The sequence below is a fragment of the Macrotis lagotis genome, chromosome 5, assembly GCF_037893015.1.
Source record: "Macrotis lagotis isolate mMagLag1 chromosome 5, bilby.v1.9.chrom.fasta, whole genome shotgun sequence".
Lineage (NCBI taxonomy): Eukaryota > Metazoa > Chordata > Mammalia > Peramelemorphia > Peramelidae > Macrotis > Macrotis lagotis.
The window spans coordinates 177,829,745-177,848,851 of record NC_133662.1 but is presented as its reverse complement, the minus strand read 5'-3'; the positions used below and the strand labels follow the sequence as shown (position 1 = coordinate 177,848,851).

Below are 19,107 nucleotides of genomic sequence, written 5' to 3'. Positions count from 1 at the left end.
TAAGTATAATTAACAAAATTATTTCCCTTTTCACTAATATTCCCACAATTCAATTGATAATCATGAACAAAAACTTTATGTTCTTCAGCAGAATCCAAAGTTCCCATTGCAAGGGAAAGTCAAAGATAAACTTCTGAGCATAGATAAATGTCTTGATAGATGCTGTTTACAGATCACCAAGTTACTTTCCTTTCTGTTTTAACATTTGGTACATGGGTCAACATTTTTCTCTCCTTCCCAACTCCTGTCTTCATATTGGAGGATTTCAATATACATAATAACTCTCCATCAAACATGTTAACTAGCCACTCAGTACCTCAACCAACTAATTTCCCTTGACCTACACCTTCATCCCAGCTCAGTCACAAAGATGGCCATACCTTCTAACAGCATCTTCAATCTCTATTAGTTCCTTCCCTTCTATCAGCAAATATATTCAGGTCTTCCTAGCCTTAAAAATAAATTCTCCAACTCCCTCAAAAAAAAAAAAAAAAACCTGTTTGACTGTGCAATTCTGTGAGGCTATTATCTCCTTTCTCTCTTTCTTTCACTTTATTACCAAATTTCTAAAAGTAGTTTAAACTCATTATCTCCACTTCCTTACCATCTATTATTTTCCTCATTATCCTTCTATTTAAATCTCTAAACTTCTAATGATCAAATCCACTGTCCTCTTCTCAGTTTTTGATTTCCCTTGACCTCTCTGTTATATTTGGCATAAGTGGTAAAATACATCCCTTTACTATCTTGACTTTTATATCACTAGTTCTTTCTGATTATTCTCAATCTACTTCCCTATTTATTCTTCTTTCTTCTTTGCCCTGAGCTATATCACCCCCTAGGACTGTTCTCAATCCTCTTCTCTCTCAGGACTTATTATCTCTCTATGTAAATTTTTCTAGGTCTTTTTTTTTTTACTTCCAACCTCAGCATAGCATATTGCTCAGTGAGCTCTCTATATGTCTCTTAGACATTTTTGTCTTTATATTAAATCAAATTCCCAAATTAAAGAAGCCCCCCCCCAAAAAAAAAATTCTTACTAAAACCAGCCTTTCTTCCTCATTTCCCATTTCTTTTGATGGTATACCTATTCTTCCAGTTACCTGGGTGTCATCTTTGACTCTTTCCCCTTTCCCTCACTCAACAGGCATGTCAAGCTATGACAAAAGCTTCCTTACTTCCATCCTTTCTTTTCCACTTCCCCTGCTCCCACCTGAGTTCAAACTTTCATTATCTCTTGCTTATATTACAGCCAAACCAGCTGACTGCTCTCCCTGTGTCCGGTCTTACCCTACTAGTACTGATCTTTCATCCTCCTGGCCAAGGTAGTCATTCCAGTGCATTCGCCTAACCACATGCTCCCTTTCAAAAGCTGGGAGTGGTTTCTTGCTGGCTATTAAATGATGAGCCTAAGGGTCAAGCCCTTCCCTGATCCTCTGACCAACTCCTAATCCCACAGGACTCCTGGTCACACATACAGATCTATATTCAAAAACAACACACTGATGAGATCATCATACCTGCATACTTCTCAGAGTGTCAACAGTTTCCACCTGAGGCACTATTTTGACAAGCGGCCCTTCCCATGTGCTCCAGTAGTCATCTAAGTCACGATCACGATCACCATGCTTGGTCATGAGTAAGTAAGATTCAATGATTACTTCATCTAAATCTTTTGAACAGTCCTTTCCTGCAGCAGCATTTAGTAGTTGCAAAATAACACATTTTTCCCGAGCAAGAGTTTGTGGAACAAATACTTGTAAGTTTTCTAATCCAGGAATCTGCACCTGGAAAGCAAACAAATTTGAATTTTTATAAAGCAACATAATGTATATAATACCCAGTTTGCAGAAGCATTGAAAAAATGAATAATTTAAAAAAAAAGTCTCTAAAGAGTCCTACTAAGAATAACTAGAAGAGCAACTGAAGAGCAAGTATTTGGAACACAGTTCATAGCCAAGGACAGTAATACAAATCATTCTTCTTTAGCACTATCACTTTAAAATGTAAATTGTACGTGCAATAATTACATGTAATAATTGCTTACTACCTGACTACCAATGATAAAAATCCCATTTCTCCAATGCCATTAAAAGACAATACTGAAGATGATGCCATGATAAAAATAAAGTATGCTATGAATAACTTAAATAACATTAATAATTGCTATGCACATAAAAGTCTAAAAGAAGGTAGTCAATACAATTTAAATTAATAACCATCAATATTTACCTATATATTTAACTGTACACATTTTAAGAATTTCTGTGATAACATGAAGGCTTATTTTCTGCAGCAGCAGAATCTTTTGGAGGGTTTCTTTTGTTTTTATATCAAAGTACTGTTTTAAAGAACTATGTAATGAAGCTAGTCATAATGAAAATAATCATTCCGCAAGTACAGAACACAATGACTCTACACACAGCTGAGCTGAAGTCAGTTGTTGCTGTTGTTGTTAAATTTACAGTGTGAGCATAATTTACACCTAAGAAACTGTTAAATGGTACAAATCATGGCTTGATTTATTATTTTGTTGTCTGTCTAGACTTAAGAAAATGATGGACAAAATGTCAACAATGCAGAATAAATGTAAAGTGTGTCCTGTCTATATTTATCAGCACATGGAAGATTCTACCACTACATTTAAGGTTATACTGGAAAATAATAAGGTTCTGAGGAAGGTATTAAGCAAGCAATATCACAGAAATTTCATCATCTCCATGTGTGTATGTGTGTGTGTGTGCACGTGCGCACATGTGCACAATCATAAAAACATGTTTTGCTGACCCAGTTCTTTAAGGAAGTAAGTACCATTTAATTAGACACAACCTTAAATTTGTGATTTTAGTATTGTAACATCAAGCTTTAAATAATAGCACAGCATTCTATATCTGTACAGATTTCTTCTAAATAAGCACATTTTGATTACATGTAATAAATACATGCATATATGTATGTCTGTATATAAATATACATCTACACATGTGCTTTTGATATGCCACAATTCCCTAAAAGTAGCACTGTACCTACCTATCTCCTCTTCTCTATGAACAGTCTTTAAGAATTTCAATGACTTTATAGCTCTTATGTTTTAAGGACACCAAAACCTTAGCTTTCTAGAAAGAACCATTTTAGAAAATTCTAAATTTTTTTTATGACGCTGGATTTAGAAGCTAACAGACTAATAAGTCCAAACCATGAGATGCAGCCTGAGCATTCTACCTGTTCTGCTACATCAGATCAGATCCAACAAAGGGTAGGTCTACAAAAAGGCTTATACTAAGAAGTGCTGGACAGGGGAGAGGAAAGGAGACATAAGAGACAAGAATAAAAAAATAAGCAAAAAAGAAAGGCAACACATCATGAAGGATTTTATAACAGCAAGAGAAAAGAGACGTGCTGATGCCAGCCAAAGATGACAACAGAATCCATAATAGCTATGGAAAACTTGGCTAATGAAAACTACTCATATACCGAAGGGTTCTGAAAAGCTAACATAAATTTAATTCTGTATAAACAGTCCATAATTTCTTCTAATTTTGTCTATAAATATAAAACACAGACTAAAATACTTAATTCTATTCTCACTTATCTGCTAAAAAATAACGTGTTGGTTTATCTATCCTTTTGGGCTAGCTCAACACAGTAGTAACTATCATATAAACATAAGTTGGCAACAATTTTTGTTTTCCTAAATTGTCAATGATGTTCATCAGAGATTGATGAAGTATAGCCAAATGAAATTTACAGATGATTCTCAAACCTTATTTTAACCAAAAATCTCTTCTGAAAAGATAGACATTATTCATTCAACAAATAGTGTTGTATAAATAATGTGTATGACACTCAACAAATATGTAATAGAGAATTTGACCAATAAGAGACTCTTCTATTAATTGTTGCAGAGTGGAATATATAAGGAAAACAAAACTACTATGTTGAAACTACCTTATTATCATGACCACAACTGTTTCATTTTAAATATTACATAACTTTGAGCCTACGAGTTCTAAAATCAAAGTGTAATAATAATAAATTTTACAAATAGACTGAAGAATTAATAACAGCTAGCATCTATAGAGACTTTTTAATGTTTGCAAAGCATTCTACAAATATGAACTCATTTTTATCGTCATAACTCTAGAAGAAAAGAGCTATTATTATTTCCATTTATAGATAAGCATTTGTGAAGTCTAATCAAGGGAAGTATTTTAAGAGATGTCTTCAGTGTCTAATTAGCACAAAGCTTTACACATGATAGTAATAACTATTCAATGTATTTTTTAAGAGTTACTTTCAAATAGTATTAATACAAAAGGGGAAGTTGGTAGCAAAAAAGCTTTAAAAAAAAGGTCTCTCTCACACCATAAAAATGTGCTGTATTTTTTTAAAAAGACTCAGAGAAAATCAGGGAATGATAGATAAGTATGGTCTTTGAAGACAATAGAAAAGACAGACAGATACCATTCCTTGGATAAGGCCTTGCCTGGAGCAAGCCCAGATCTCCTAACCTGGAGCCAAGCTGTTTCTGAGAGGATAAAGCTTATGTTCTCCTAACACACAATTGGGGAGAGGCTCCTTCAATTGGTTAGACCCCAGGAAAGAAAGCAAGTCTGTCCTGGCCTTAACCAAGACTAAGATGCTCCCAGCTACAAAATACCTTCAAGCTTAGTTTTTTCCTTTGGATTCTTCTTCTTGGTCAAGGGACTTTGGTCCTTTCTTCAGAGACCTTGCCATAATTTGCAGATTACTAAGTTTTTCCTGGTAATTTTAAACTCTGCAGATGGTCTATTAATTTACTGATGATTACTTGTCTAATAATTAGCAAACAGCTTAGAGCATGCAGTTCTCAAATATTCAAATCCTATCTCTCTTCCAATTTCCTATGTAAATGACTAGGTGAGGAGGCACCAAAGACATTTCCAAGGGGCAAGCTCTTTCATTTGTTCAATTGGCATTCCTGGCCCCTTCCTGAGTAGTTTCAGCCAGGCTCCAAACCTTAGGGGGGCTTTGAGGTACACACCCCTTTTTATAATGAATAAGTTTGCCTCTCTATCCCCCTCCAAGAATTGAGGAAATGAATCTCCTTCCTTTCATTATAGAATTATAGGGACTGAAGTTTGTAACAACTAACAGAATCGTTAATGTGCTGAAATAGTTTTGATCAACTACTTTTTTCTTTTTTTCTTAAATCTTTGTTACCAAGAATAGTTGACTAGACAGGGGAAGGGGGAAGGAGACATTCAGAAATCAAGGTAGCACAAAAAACAAAAAAGAATAAACATCCATACAATGCCCATGATGTGCCAGATATTTTACTAAGCTCTTTATAAAATGATAATTAAAAAAACTAAAACAGAAGAGTTTCCTTGAAAAACAGCATAAATTATGTTTGTAAACATAAAGTGCATGATCACATTAGAATAATGGAAGAAATATCAAGAGACCATTTAATAGCAAATAAATTGTGTGTTTGGGGGGTTTTGCCTTTTAGTTGTTTGGCATTATATTAATCTTTGAGTTAATCTGTGTTTTGACAATAAAGAAAAAAAAAGCAATGAGCATTAAGTGTTTGTGCACATGGGCATCCATTGGAGTACATTTGTGATGTCCTAATTCCTCCCAAGGAAGAGCACAAATTTCACACATAAACATTTGCTGAAAGCTTCTGGAAGAAGCTGTGGAGAGAACTATCTATATAATAACTCTGCTAACTCAGATAAATTTCCTTTCTTCACAAGCATCAGAAAAGTGAATGGCTTCCCCAGAGCAAGTGAGCCAGGATCACTTTTACCCATCTGTTCTCTCTCCCCACTTCCTTCTCTCTCTCTCTCTCTCTCTCTCTCTCTTTCTACCCCGCCCCCACTTCTCTATGAGCACATATTAACTTGGAAAACCACAAATTAACATTACATATGTTAATTGTAATATATGCTTATTTATATTGCTAAACATTTCCAATTACATTTTCATTTGTTTAACTTTTCAATTCCCTGCAGTCTGAGTTTGATACTTCTCAGAATAAACATGATAGGTCCACACTTCAATGATGCTATTAAAATGATTTTACCTTAATATAGTGTTTTGATTTCAGCATATCCAGAAAATCTTGAACTGGTGTTGATACAATGAATTCTGCTGCTATTTCCAGATCCTGGGTCAAAATTTAAAATTATTAAATAATTTTAAAAGAAAATTATCTTTACTGACTTGAATTCTTCTTTAAAGATACACAAAAATATAAGCAATGAAACCAAGCTTGATCAGCTCACCTTTCTTAGCATTTTAGCAAAACCAAGTGCTTTAGAAGCCCTTTCTCGAGCTTCATGAAAGAGCTCCTTCAGAGCTCTGCTGGTCTCTATAACAGATCTCCTGTAAAGTGGATAGAAATCCTATTACTATGAATTAATATATATGCTCCAGGGACTAAAAAGAAAAACACATATAAACAAACACTATTTCCATCAAAATAAATTTAGATTACTCATAAAAAAGCAGTAAATTATCAAATACACCATGAAATTTGCTTTTTTTTTAAAAAAAATTGTGTCTTCCCACACAAGTTAGTAAAACTTCTAAATTACCTTCTAAATGGTTTTGCTTAAGATCAGATCTCTGAAAGTTTTAGGATACACATAGGATCTTTATTTAACTCCAGGCAAACTACAAACATGAGGATTAAAAGACCAAAAGTTTTTTTCCCCCATTTAAACCAATTTTTGCTCATCCCTTGGGAAAATACATGAATTGAATCAGTTCTAGCTACCTTTACATCTTTAAATCTTATTCTTTTCCACAGGCCAAAAGATATCTACTTTCAGCTAATAAAGTCCAAATTCATCTACAAATAAAATGTCTCCTAAAACAATAAACAAGAGAACATGAGAAAGGCAACTCATTAAGTTGAGCTTTTTTATGTTTTTTTGTTTTGTCTTAATGTATAATTTACCTCCTTTACTTATTTGCCAACCATTACGAAAAAGTTAGCTTCCACATAAAAATAGAGTTCAGGATTAAAGTGTGGTTTAGGGATAAAGGTTACTAAGAATTATGCTAAATTTTCCTTTCTGCCTGGGTAGTTTCTCAGTTAGAAAAAGGAAATCGGAGTCTTTCTCATCTCAGTTCTCTCCTTATTCAAAATTTTCAAAGAGAAGTATTCCTTTCTAAGCTGAAGCTATAAGCAGAGTAGATCCAGGAATCTAGATCTGGAAAGGACACCACAGATCATCTTGCCTAATTCCCCTCATTTTAACAGTTGATGAAACAAAGGTCCAAGGAAATTAAGTCACTTGGGTAAGTACATGAGATGGTGGCAAATTTTAGCTTTAATATAAATGGAAAACTTTGGAAAATTGTAAAATGCTACAAAATATAAAGTTTATTTATCCAATGTTATTACTCTAATTGAACTCATAAGCACTTAATAGATTTTAAGTTCATGAATGAGAGACAAAATGCAAAAGAGGGAATAAACTGAAAAAAGTAAACAGGTAGATAGTAGTTTGACCTGATTTCATCTGAAGCAGTGCTATCATCAGCACTAGTCCAGAACTCAGCACAACTTTCCTGCAGGCCACAGTCTAAAAATCCACCAGTAGATTTCAGTAGCATTCCGGCAATGTCACTGAAAGAACATAATAGAAAAAAAGAAATAAAACTAAGAAGAAAACTTCACTTGTTTGCCAAACCCTATGAAAACATTAACCTCCATTAAAAAATAGATTACTAAGAAATATGCTCCATTCTCCCTCTGCTTGGGCCACAAGTGTTTCCCAGCTAGAAAAGTCCACTCTCTTACCCTCTCCCAGTCCTCTCACTTTGTTCAATACTCTCATGGGGCTACAGTGCAAAGAGAAGCCCTAACCAGAGTCATTCCCTAAGATATTGGAAACAGAGTGGACATCTCAGGGAGTAGGGTCATAAGAAAATCTAGGAATGCACATGTTATCTTGTGTATAAGATTCCCCTTCCCATCTAAAGTAGGAGTAAGACAGGTATCTAAAAAGCTATTTTATCATGGCTAACTACTCCCTTTCTGTGTAGACCAATTTTTCTGGTTTTCATGAGCCTTCAGCTTAGGGAACTGGTCTCAATGACTATGATTTCAACTGAATTAAAATCTGAAACTTTATAGAAAACAACTACTTCAAATCAAACTGATATTATAAGATTAAGAAAGCTAGTAGGAAAGTTACATGCAAAATAATAATTAAATCCTACCAAAACAATTTTCCAGCCTGGGCTTCTCCTCCTCTTATGTAGTGAGTTATTTCTTTGGTGAAATTCCATTCTTCTTCTAATAGATTTTTTAAACTATGAGATGCTTGAGGTAACTGCTGTAACATTTTGATCCAACTTCTCATGTAATCAAAATACACCTTTAAATATAAATATAAAAGTAAAAGGCATAAGCTTTCAACTGAATAAGTTTAAAAATTTCAAATTAAAAGTAGGCAGAAACACTGACAACAGCAAGTACAAGTTAATAAAAAGAAAGAATACCAAAAAACAAATATTAAAACAGATACAAAAATGACAACAAAATCTCATCTCAAGTCATTTAGCACTAGAAAAATATAACTCTTTATACACCTCAATATGTCCTGAAAATATCATTACACTATTTATTTAGCACAATGCCATAACTGACATTTATGATGATGACAATGAAATCTCCCAAAACAGTTAAATTGTATTTAGCATCTTGTACCAGAAGGAATAGATGTGCACAATTCATTTAAGTTAATTTTGTATGAAATAGGGTTAGAAAAATTTATGAAGTCTTTATATTTTTTATATTTAATGGGAACATAACCCTGCCATCTTAAATACAATGAGTTTTTAATCATATTTGATGGAAAATTTTAATAGTCAAAACCACAGGGTTAAACCCTTAATCACTGATCAAATTCATCTGTATAGAAAAACCTTATTTAATTATACACAAATAAAGAAAAACAATGAACAAATAAGAAATTCAAATCAGCTAAATGCAAACACTTATTAAATATCTACTATGTGCCAGGTTCTTTGATAAGTACCAGGTATCCAAAACAGATAAAAATAAAATAAATCATTTATAACCTGCTTACTACCGACTCCTGCCATAATCCAAAAAAAGGCAATTACTAAGACTGAAGAAATTTCAAGAAATTTGAGAATTAGAGGAAAAATCCATAGCAGCAGTGGTAAGCCATTGTCCTAGTATATAAATTATTATTATATAGAAAAAATCAATTGAAAATTATCAATAACAATCATATATACCCAACATGCATTCACATTTCTGAAAAATTTTATATTAATAACTATATGCATACTGAATGAAAATTTCAAAAGTTAAGACTCAAACAATACTCTAAAGACATCAATCTTTTTTATTTCTAAAATTAATTTTATTGGTATCTTTTGTATATCATCGACAAATGGCCTCAGCTTGATCTTTTTGTGGCAAGAACAAACATAATTATCCTTCTGCTATGATAAAAGAGATAGGTTTAATTGTCTACTATCACTCAGAGTTTGACTTCTAAAAACCTGTTCTCCCTTCCTTAGCAGTAGTCTGGAATGAAATCTCAAATTCAACATATCCAATAGGGAACTTATCATCTTTTCCTCTTCTGTTTTTAACTGGTACTAGCAGGGCACACAACCATCATCTTCCTATTCTTGCCCCAGTTTACAACCTCAGCGTGATCCTCAACTCTTCACTCATTTCACATGTTGCCAACTCTTAAAGAGTTCTACCTTCAAATCTTTTGTAAGACCCCTTCATCTCTACTCACATATGCACCACACTAGTTCAGACTCTCATCAGCCCAGAACCTCTGCAATGGCTTTCTAAGCATCTTCTGCTTAGTTGCCAGCGTGATCAGGTTTCCCTCCACCAACTCATCCCACAAACACCAATGACTCCACATTACTTCAAGACTCATATAGAGAATTCTCCATACAATATTTAAAGCCCTTTCTAACTGGCCCCTTCCTGATCATCTAACGCTTCACTCCTCTTGGCTCTCTTAAAATCCAGCCACTCGGGCCTGCTTGCTGTTCTTCAGTTCCCACTTCCATACAGATGTCCTTGCCATGCTCTCCCTCTTCACCTGTGGCTCTCAAGAATTCACAGCTGACTTCCTCCCAGCCTTGACTCAAATGCTAGCTTCAGCAGAGGCCTTTCCTGGCCCCAGAAGCCTCTCCCTCTAAGGTTACCTTCAGTCTCCTCCAGATATTTTTATGTACCTATTTCTTTACATGTTTCCCTCTTAGAACATAAGGTTCTTGAAGTTGTTTTTGTCCTTTTTAGTACTTCAAGCACTCACCACAGTGCCTATTTGTGGACTGACTAAATGATTTCCATTTAGTCATTTAAAAAATTCATATTAGTATAGTCATTATTTCCTTTATTCTCTTGGCTCTGCTTGCCTGGCATCCCTTCAAAGATATCTTCCTAGAGTTGTTTAAATTCCTCATAATCATCCTAACTTACTGCACCAAAATGTTAAATTACGTTGACATAGCCAACTTTTTTCAGCCATCCCCCCAACTGATAAAGTTTAAACTAAACTGTCCAGAGTCCTGTAGTTGTAACTAGCAAAGCCAGGATTTTAACCAGTTTTCCCCATGTTCAGTTGCCTCTCTTTAAAAAGTCTTCTTTGGCCTCACAAATAATTAACTTGCAATTACATTATTCTCCACTGAACAAAAGCTGGAAGAAAATTGTACCTCTAAAGAATTAATGGATTCCTCACACTTTTGTAAAATTAAAAAAAAAAATTGTTTAAACAAAACCATTTAGGAGGCACTGTGAATACAGAGCTGGACCTCAAGACAAATTCAGTCTCAGATACTTTTTTTTATGACACTTAACCTTAACTTGCCTCAGGTTCTTTATGTGTAAAATAGGGAAATTAATAGCAATTGCTTCTCAAAGATGTTATGGGGATCAAATGAGATAAAATTAATAAAGTAATTTATATAAACTAGTTGTTAAAATTTTTAGCAAGACAAAGTGTGATGAATAAGAATGTTTCCTTTTAAACTTCTTAGCTTTGAAGAAAGAATTAAACAATGTATTCAGTTTTTATAACAACTTCTTATAAGTCAAAGATATTTTACATATTTGGAAGTAACCTTATTTTTACAGTGTAACTGATATACTCATTTGCAGTTTTAAAATGCTTATTTTTTAATTATAAAGACTAAAAGTGATCTAAATTCAAAAAAAGAGAACACACAATGGGCCATAATTAAACATGCATGACTTCCTTCCTCTAAAAGGGGTAGGATATGAACTGAGGAATGAAGTTAAGATTCAACTAGGTAAATAAATGGAGCAAGGCAGAAGCACAAACAAGAGCATTAGAAAAGATCAAAGTTAGAATGAGGAGGTTATGCACAGTGGGCAAGGAGATTAGCATGATGGCAAAGGTTTTTTGAGAAGCAGTGAGGAAAATAAGGTACAGAGGCAAGATGGAGCTTAATCATGGCCCTAGGCTATTCTGCCCCCAAATTAATTATGAGAGAGATTTCCTGCACTTGCAAAAGGGGTGTAGGGGCCACGCACTACAACACCCATACCTAAAAAAAGGATCCCCTGTACAACACACCCAACAAATGACCTTCTAGAGTTTGCTTGAAGACCACAAAGTGAAAGGAGTCCACCTCTTCTGGAGTATAACTAATTGCTAGGAAAATTTTCCTTATATAAGCCTAAATTGGTTACAATCTCCACCCATTCCATCTATTTCTACTCTCAGGGGGAAAATATCCCAAGTCTGAAATCTCTTCTGTGAGACAATAAAACCAGACTATCACAGGTACTTAGGTGGCACTGTGAATACAGAGCTGGACCTGAAGACAATGGCTCCTCATTGATCCTTACCATCAACATTTTATGCAGATCCTCTTCAAAAGAGTCTATATTGCAGTCAATCTTTTCTAAATTATCCAAAACTTCATGAAGCATGAACTGGTAATACTGCTTCATCAACAGGCCACCCTTCAGGACCTCTTTACACTCTCTTACCAGCTGTAAGGAAACAAACATAGATCAGAGTTAAAATATAGCATTTAATTTGTTCTTACTGAATTCAACAAGTATTTAACATCTAATGTGTCAGGTACTATACCATATACCAGGAACAGAAAAATAGAACTTAAAACAGTTTTTGTTCTGAAATGGCTTAAGTTTTTCTGGGGTAAAACAACACAGAGATAGAAAAGTAGAAAAGACTGGGAAGGTAAATACAAAATAAATCTAGGACAGTGAAGTGATCAACAAGGGGAGATTCCCAAAAGACCTCACTCTGGAGGTAGTGCAGTCTATGGGCCTTGAATTCTAAAGGATTCTGGGGGAAACGAGAGAGAAAGAAAGACAAAGAGGCATCAGACAACATATTGCATGTAGCCTAATGTGACTGATGCTTTGCCCCCATAAATGACTAGAGAACTTTGACTTTGGGAAGTTTTCATAGAAATTCAAATTATATATCAATTTATGATTATATATGTCTTAGCAGCCTCAAACTTAATGCTTTCCTAATTTATAAGGTTTGGTGCTGCTTTCTAGCTTCAAATGCCTCAGTTCTCAGACATTTCAACACAACTTGTTTCTATTTTGCAGTCCACGCTCCTTTACTATTGCCACACCTGGAAGAAAAATTGTGCTAGATCTGGTCTAATACAAATTCACACTATTTACTTTCTACTGGGCCTCACAGCTACAGGTCCTTTTAGTTCAATTCTGAAGGACCAACATGACATTACCAATAATTGTTCAGCTGATTTCCATAATAAATCCCCTGGGGACACCCCAACACCCCAAACCTAAGCAGAGGAAACTACTTTCTACTTTGCTGAGTAGAAACCAACCAATCATCAATTGAAGAAACCAGGTCAATCATCAATATATGGGAGAGGGGTGAGTTGGGAGAAAAGGAGTCAAGGAGGCAGTAAAGCAAGCAAAACAGATCAAAATGGCTTCTTTTGTTAGCTAGAAGCCAGAGACTAAAACACTCTAAACCACTGAATTGAATAACCACTTCACTTTGATCCTAGTCTCCATCGCTTCATGGATAGATTTTGATTTTTCCAGAAGCATTCTGACAGTCAGTAAATCACTCTCCCAACTCTCTCTATTGCTTTAGCCCCCTTGATTTGTAACTTCTTTCCTCACAACACAGAATGGCCATCAGTTCCCCATTCATTTAACAAATATTTATAAAAGATACCCAACAGGATCTATGGAAGAGCATGTGCTAGGTTCTAGACACTCAGACACACACAGACATACAAACACATTCACATCCACACCGCTACCTTCATTCTAGAAGGAGGGAGAAAACAATAAAAACCAGGAGAATCTAGAAAATCACTAAGGAGGTGACTTAAGGAAAAAGCTAACCATTCTAAGCCAGAAATCAGACAGATATTAATTACAAAAACCCCATGATTTCAGCAATGGAAAACAGTATCAACAGCTCCCTAGAAGAATTGATACTTCAAAATGAATCTAGTTATCCACACTTCAGATGATCTAGGCTTTTGATGAGAAAGAACTCAATGCCTTTTGAAATGCCGATTTTAAGTTAGCAAGTCTACCCTTACATCAACCCTACATCTGCCTCTGCAATTTCTACCTAATACACTTCATTCTACCTTCCCAAAGCCAAAGAAAATAAGTAAAACCTTCCACAAGACAGTCCTTCAAATATTTGAAATCAGCTCTTATGGAACTCATCTTCCTCCAAGGATTCTCTTCTCCAGGAAAACCAACTCCAGTGACTTTAAGCAATCCTTAAAGAAATGAATGCAAGGTCTTTCATCTGTATAAGGACTAATTATAGCCTGGATAACTTCCTGCAGGCAGATCTCTTGCAATGCATCATAATTCATAAAATAATAATGTACTGCAATGAACCAAGTAATGTACCCAGTGTACAGAAAGCATGCATTAGAGGCTACAGACTCATTTGGAATTAAATCAGAAATTCAAGTGACAAAATAATTTTGATACTTTCATATGTACTCTCAATAACCGAGGACATAAAAAGTAAGATCCTATATCTGAGAAAAAGCTCAGAATCTACCATGGTATGGACTAAATTCTTGTACCACTTCTCTCCTTTATACCTCATTTGTCTCCTCAAGCAATAAAAATGATTAAAAATCCAAAAACATAGCTTTGGAAGTAGAAGTAACACATAATCCCTTGCCTTGTCATGATTTACCCCTCTGGAACCCTCCGAAAGTGAAATAGCCACTCTAAAAAAAAAAAAAAAAAAAATATATATATATATATATATATATATATATATATATATGTATATGTATATATCAGCACCCCAAGCTGAACTCAGAATTACAGTTACTGTAAGTTACTGTAGCACTCTTCTCACCTCCAACTTGCTGTAATATGCTTTAACAAATCTAATTTGGACATAAGTCCTTTCTGTGAGTTTCATCTTTTTTCCCCCCTTTCCCTCTGGGATGCTCACACCAAATATATGTCCTTGCTTCTACCTTCAGTGTATATATCTTAACATAGCCTGGTATTACATGAGATCTTTTGGCTACCATATCATACTGCTGAATCATGTTGACTTTAGAGCTTACATAAAGCCCCAGATCTTTTTCAGAAAAATGCTGCCTTACTATGCCTGCTCTTTGTCATCCTTCTCAAACTGACAGTTTTCAACCTACATTTAAGAACTATACTGACCACTGACCTCTATTAACTGATTTTAATCAATGATGCCCCAGTCCTCCCATGTGTTAATAACTATCCCTCCCAGCTTTGAGTCATCTATAAATTTGATAAACATGTTATCTAAGTTATTGACTGTTGTTTAACAGTGTCTAGTGCATAACAGACAGTATTGACTGACTGACTACAATGTTAAACAAAGCAAAAAAAAATCACTGAAATACCTCATGATCTCCTTCCAAATGAATATCAAACCATCAATGACTTTTCTCTGGTCTGGCTGATCCAATTCAAAATCTATCCTCTTATACTACAGGTTAGTCCACATCTCTCCTTTTCCATGACACTAGCATGAGAGATTTTATTGAATTCTTACCTAAAATGGAGGCCAACCATTACAGCATTTTCCTGGTCTACTAGTGAAGCAATTGCCAAACTAATTCTTGATAAAGTGATGTTGACTCTGTAATTACTGTTTCCTTTTCTAGGTGATGACTGACTATCTTTTTAATCCTAGAATTTTGCCAGGAATCAAAGTCAAATCTATTATCTATAGCTTGCAGATCCATTATCTATTCTTTATTGAAAATTGGTTCATTTGCCCTTCTCCTGTCTTCTCTAGAGTCTTCTGAAAATTAGAAGAGGAAATCACATTTCCCAGTTCTTTTAAGGATCCAATGACATAGTTCAGCTGACTTTTAACTCCCCAGGAACAGCTTGGGGCTTTCTTACTATATAATCAATTATCTCAAGTTATTGCTGTTTTTCTTGCCTCAACTTTTTGCACTATCCAGTTATTTTCTTTAGTTGAGAAAACAGAAGGAGAATGTGAATTCAACAGCTTCAACTTTTCATGTCTACTAACACCATCCTACTTCCCATAAGAGGAGTTAATTATTTTCTTTGAATCTCTTCAATCCCCAATTTAACTAAAAAGAAAAATAAAGGGGATTTTTATTGTGCTTAATTTTCCTCATCAAACTCAGCTCTTCCAGAACTTCAGCATTCCTGATCCATTTCTTACAATAACTAGCCATACTTTTGTATTCATGCTCTGTCCACCTGAGCTTCCATCTCCTTAATATCTTTGTTAAAAATCTGAGCTGACTGGTGAACTCACTGCACATCAACAGTCTTCTTAACTCAAATAATTAAAGTGAATCATATAGTTCAACCTTTTGTTTTACAGAAGAAACTCAGGTTCCTTTTATTACTGGAATCAACTCTGTGTCATCAAAATTTCTTGCTTCAGAGCATTCTTTTCCTATTAGGCCAATTTCCTCTATGCAATTTTGTTACTGGATCCTATCCATTCTTTCTCTGAATTCTTTTGTAATTTACCCTCCACTGCCCAAATTTAGTGTACATTATATACTAAGTTTACTTTTCCCCCTTATAACCTATCACAAACGTTAAGATACACAGTAGTTTCCACAAAATTTCCTATCATTTCTATTTTAATAACTAGTTTCTCTTCTGGGGTTAGAATCAGACTGAAAATCAGTTTCCCCTCAGTAAAGTATCTACTTTTTGAAGAACTGGTTATTAAAGTAAATAAACCTTCACCAGCTACTTTATTTTTAGCATAAACTGATTATATAAATTATTTATCAATACCAAACATTTATATATGGTTTGTGATGTTTTTCTAGGCTCATCATTTTTGTCTGCCTTGTAACCAAATGTTTTATAGTATACCACAATCACAGGATCCCTTTCTCCCTCTTTTGCTCATCACAAAATGTTTTTTTTACTACCCTTATTACCACCTAGTTTAAGGAACTCCTCACAAATGCCTTCCTAATATATAATGTCACTCTATTACTCCTGTTATTTAATCTGTTCTTTTGGAATAAACTATATCTTTCCATATTCCATTTGTGATTTAAATATCATTAGTCTGGGTGACATTTAAAAGACTGAATTTCTTCTTTGCAATAAGGTTTCTAGTTCACCTTAAAATGTGTGCTTTTTTTATACAGGCATTTGAGGTCTTCTTCAAAATGCTTTATTATCCTTCTTCTTGGAGTATGTTTCTGTGTATAATGGATTCTCACCACTAATAGTTGTCTTTCCATATCACTCAGGCTATTCTCTGTGGTATTTGGCTTGATTTAAATGGGAGCCATTTTTTTCGATTGCCTTTATTTTCATTTTAATAATAGCTAATATTTACATAGAGTTTTAAGATTTACAAGGTGTTTTACAAATTCTGTCATCTGATCCTCACAACCACTCTAGGAAGTAGGAGCTACTAATATCATCAATTTTACAGTTGAGGAAATTATGGCTTGGAGAACTTTAAGTCTTGACCAGGGCCTTATAACTACAAAGTGTATGAGTTAGAATTTAAAATCAATTTTTCCTGACTCCAGTTCTACTACTCTACCTAGTGTTTCAACTCTGCCTCTAAAAAAAACTAAATTTTTTATTGAATAAATGTATTTACACGAACAAATGTAATTTTTACTGAACCTTATTAGATACTCTATTGCTGATCATTATATTCTAAACTCTGTCACTCTCTTCTGGATCAGCTACTCACTTCTTATGGTCATCTTTCTTTTTTGAAACCTACCTTCAAGCAGAATAGCAAAGAAAACATAATGGACTTCTCTAAGTTTTAAGTTTTCTGTTGATGACAGAATTCATTTTTCATCAGAAAGTGGTCAGGAAGGTTTAACAAGTCTGAGGAGACCGCCACGATGTAGATCCGTGTCCTGGAAGGACAGCACAACTAACTATTTTCATGTTGGGTTAACATTGGTTCACCTTGTTAACTCTAGACAAGAGAGTCACCAAAGAACATAAAACCCATCCCTTCTTCCATCTGAGGAGGCCAGTCTCAGTTTGGACCTATGGATCCTGCGCATCCTTCTGTGGTGCAAGAAAGCTCTCTCTTTTTTAGGAGCTCCAGCACCACCCTCTAGGGAGAACATTTCAAACTTATTACAGAGCTCCAAAGGTTCAATGGACCATCTTCTCTTCCTTTCCTGATTCCCATTCTTCCTGCCTCCCACACCTCCAGATTGTCTTCTAATAGTTTTTCCTTTGCTTTCCTTTACAAGTATTTCTTTCATTCTTTCCTTTTACCCCTTGCATTACCATTCTTTCTTTGTCCTTGCTGTCACTCCCAAATTTCTTGAAATTCCTGTCATTTTCCAGGATTTCTCCAACTTGAAGTCATTTAATCATCCTAGAAAGACCTTGGGTTCAGGTCTCATCCCTGACAGATCCTGGCTATATGACATTGGGCAAGCCATTTACCTACTCATTGCTCTAGGTAACTATCTACAAGTCACAGAGAAAGTTCCAACCCATATGGGGGTGGGGGAGAAGAGTTCCTTGTATCAGTGAAGTTGCAGATCAAATCTCTATTCCCCATCCAGATCTCTCAGAGTAGCACTTTATCTGTATTTCTGCACACTTACATTCCTCCTTCTGTTAAAGTATTTCATTACATATTTTAATCTCATCTACTATACTGTAAGCCCTTAGAGGGAGAACAGTTATGTTATTCCAGTACCAACCCTATGCCTTAAGCAGAGCATGAACTCAAATAATATTAAGGTGAATCATGTAGTTCAACCTTTTGTTTTACAGAAGAAATTCAGGTTCAAAAGGATTTATCAAAGACCCAAGCTAAGAAGGCAAAAAAAGATTAATAATGTAGCAGTTTTTTAAATTTACAAAGCATTTTCATACATAAAATATTATATATAACCCAATTTTGTAGAGTTTTGTGCCTTGGCTATTTTCTTTTTTTTTTGAAAAGGCACTGGGTTAAGGACTTGCCCAAGGTCATACAGCTAAGTAAGAGTCCAAGGCCAAATCTGAACTCAGGTCTTCCTGACTCCAGGGCTGGTACTCTATTCACCTAGACAGACTGAGACCTAATTTACATGTGTATAAAAGAGGGAGCAAAATTTAGGAAGAGTAGAAATGAAAAGCAGTAAATGCTGAAGACAAGCTTTATGAATAGGACCTGAGTTACAGCCTAGTGATGAACAGATTAAAAAAGAGTAAGGGGTATCAAAATATGGTAAAGAAAAGTTAACACAGGCCTACATTTTTATTTCTTGTCCACTTTTCTTCACCACCTTATCATTCAATCCACAGGTGGAAACTCTCCAGACTCCTCAAAAAAACATTTTATACTAAATAAAAACTCAACCAACATATTTTTCACAAACCTATCAAATTTTATTAAGACTAACTCATATTATACTCAAATATGATTGTATCATAAAAAGCATTTATTCTTTTGCAATTCCAAAACACAGAGGTATTACTTACCAATCAATTCATCTATTAAAAGAATTAAACATTTGTCTTCACCAAAAATTTATAACTATACAACAAAACATGGCAATTACTTTAAAAATTGTTAGTTGTAAATGCAA

The 19,107-nt window shown here is 34.6% G+C and overlaps 1 protein-coding gene across 13 annotated transcripts in view; it reads right to left on the bottom strand.

The window, feature by feature from the left end:
• The window catches only part of MAP3K4 (mitogen-activated protein kinase kinase kinase 4), a 205,585-nt gene that overhangs the window by 42,012 nt on the left and 144,466 nt on the right, over positions 1-19,107 (bottom strand). For all 13 annotated transcript variants that reach the window (XM_074187981.1, XM_074187980.1, XM_074187988.1 and 10 more), the window contains 6 exons: positions 11,882-12,028; positions 8,221-8,378; positions 7,508-7,624; positions 6,273-6,372; positions 6,071-6,154; positions 1,521-1,787 (listed from right to left, as the gene is read on the bottom strand). In XM_074187981.1, the coding sequence (XP_074044082.1) occupies positions 1,521-1,787; positions 6,071-6,154; positions 6,273-6,372; positions 7,508-7,624; positions 8,221-8,378; positions 11,882-12,028 (873 nt within the window). The remainder of the gene's footprint in view (positions 1-1,520; positions 1,788-6,070; positions 6,155-6,272; positions 6,373-7,507; positions 7,625-8,220; positions 8,379-11,881; positions 12,029-19,107) is intronic.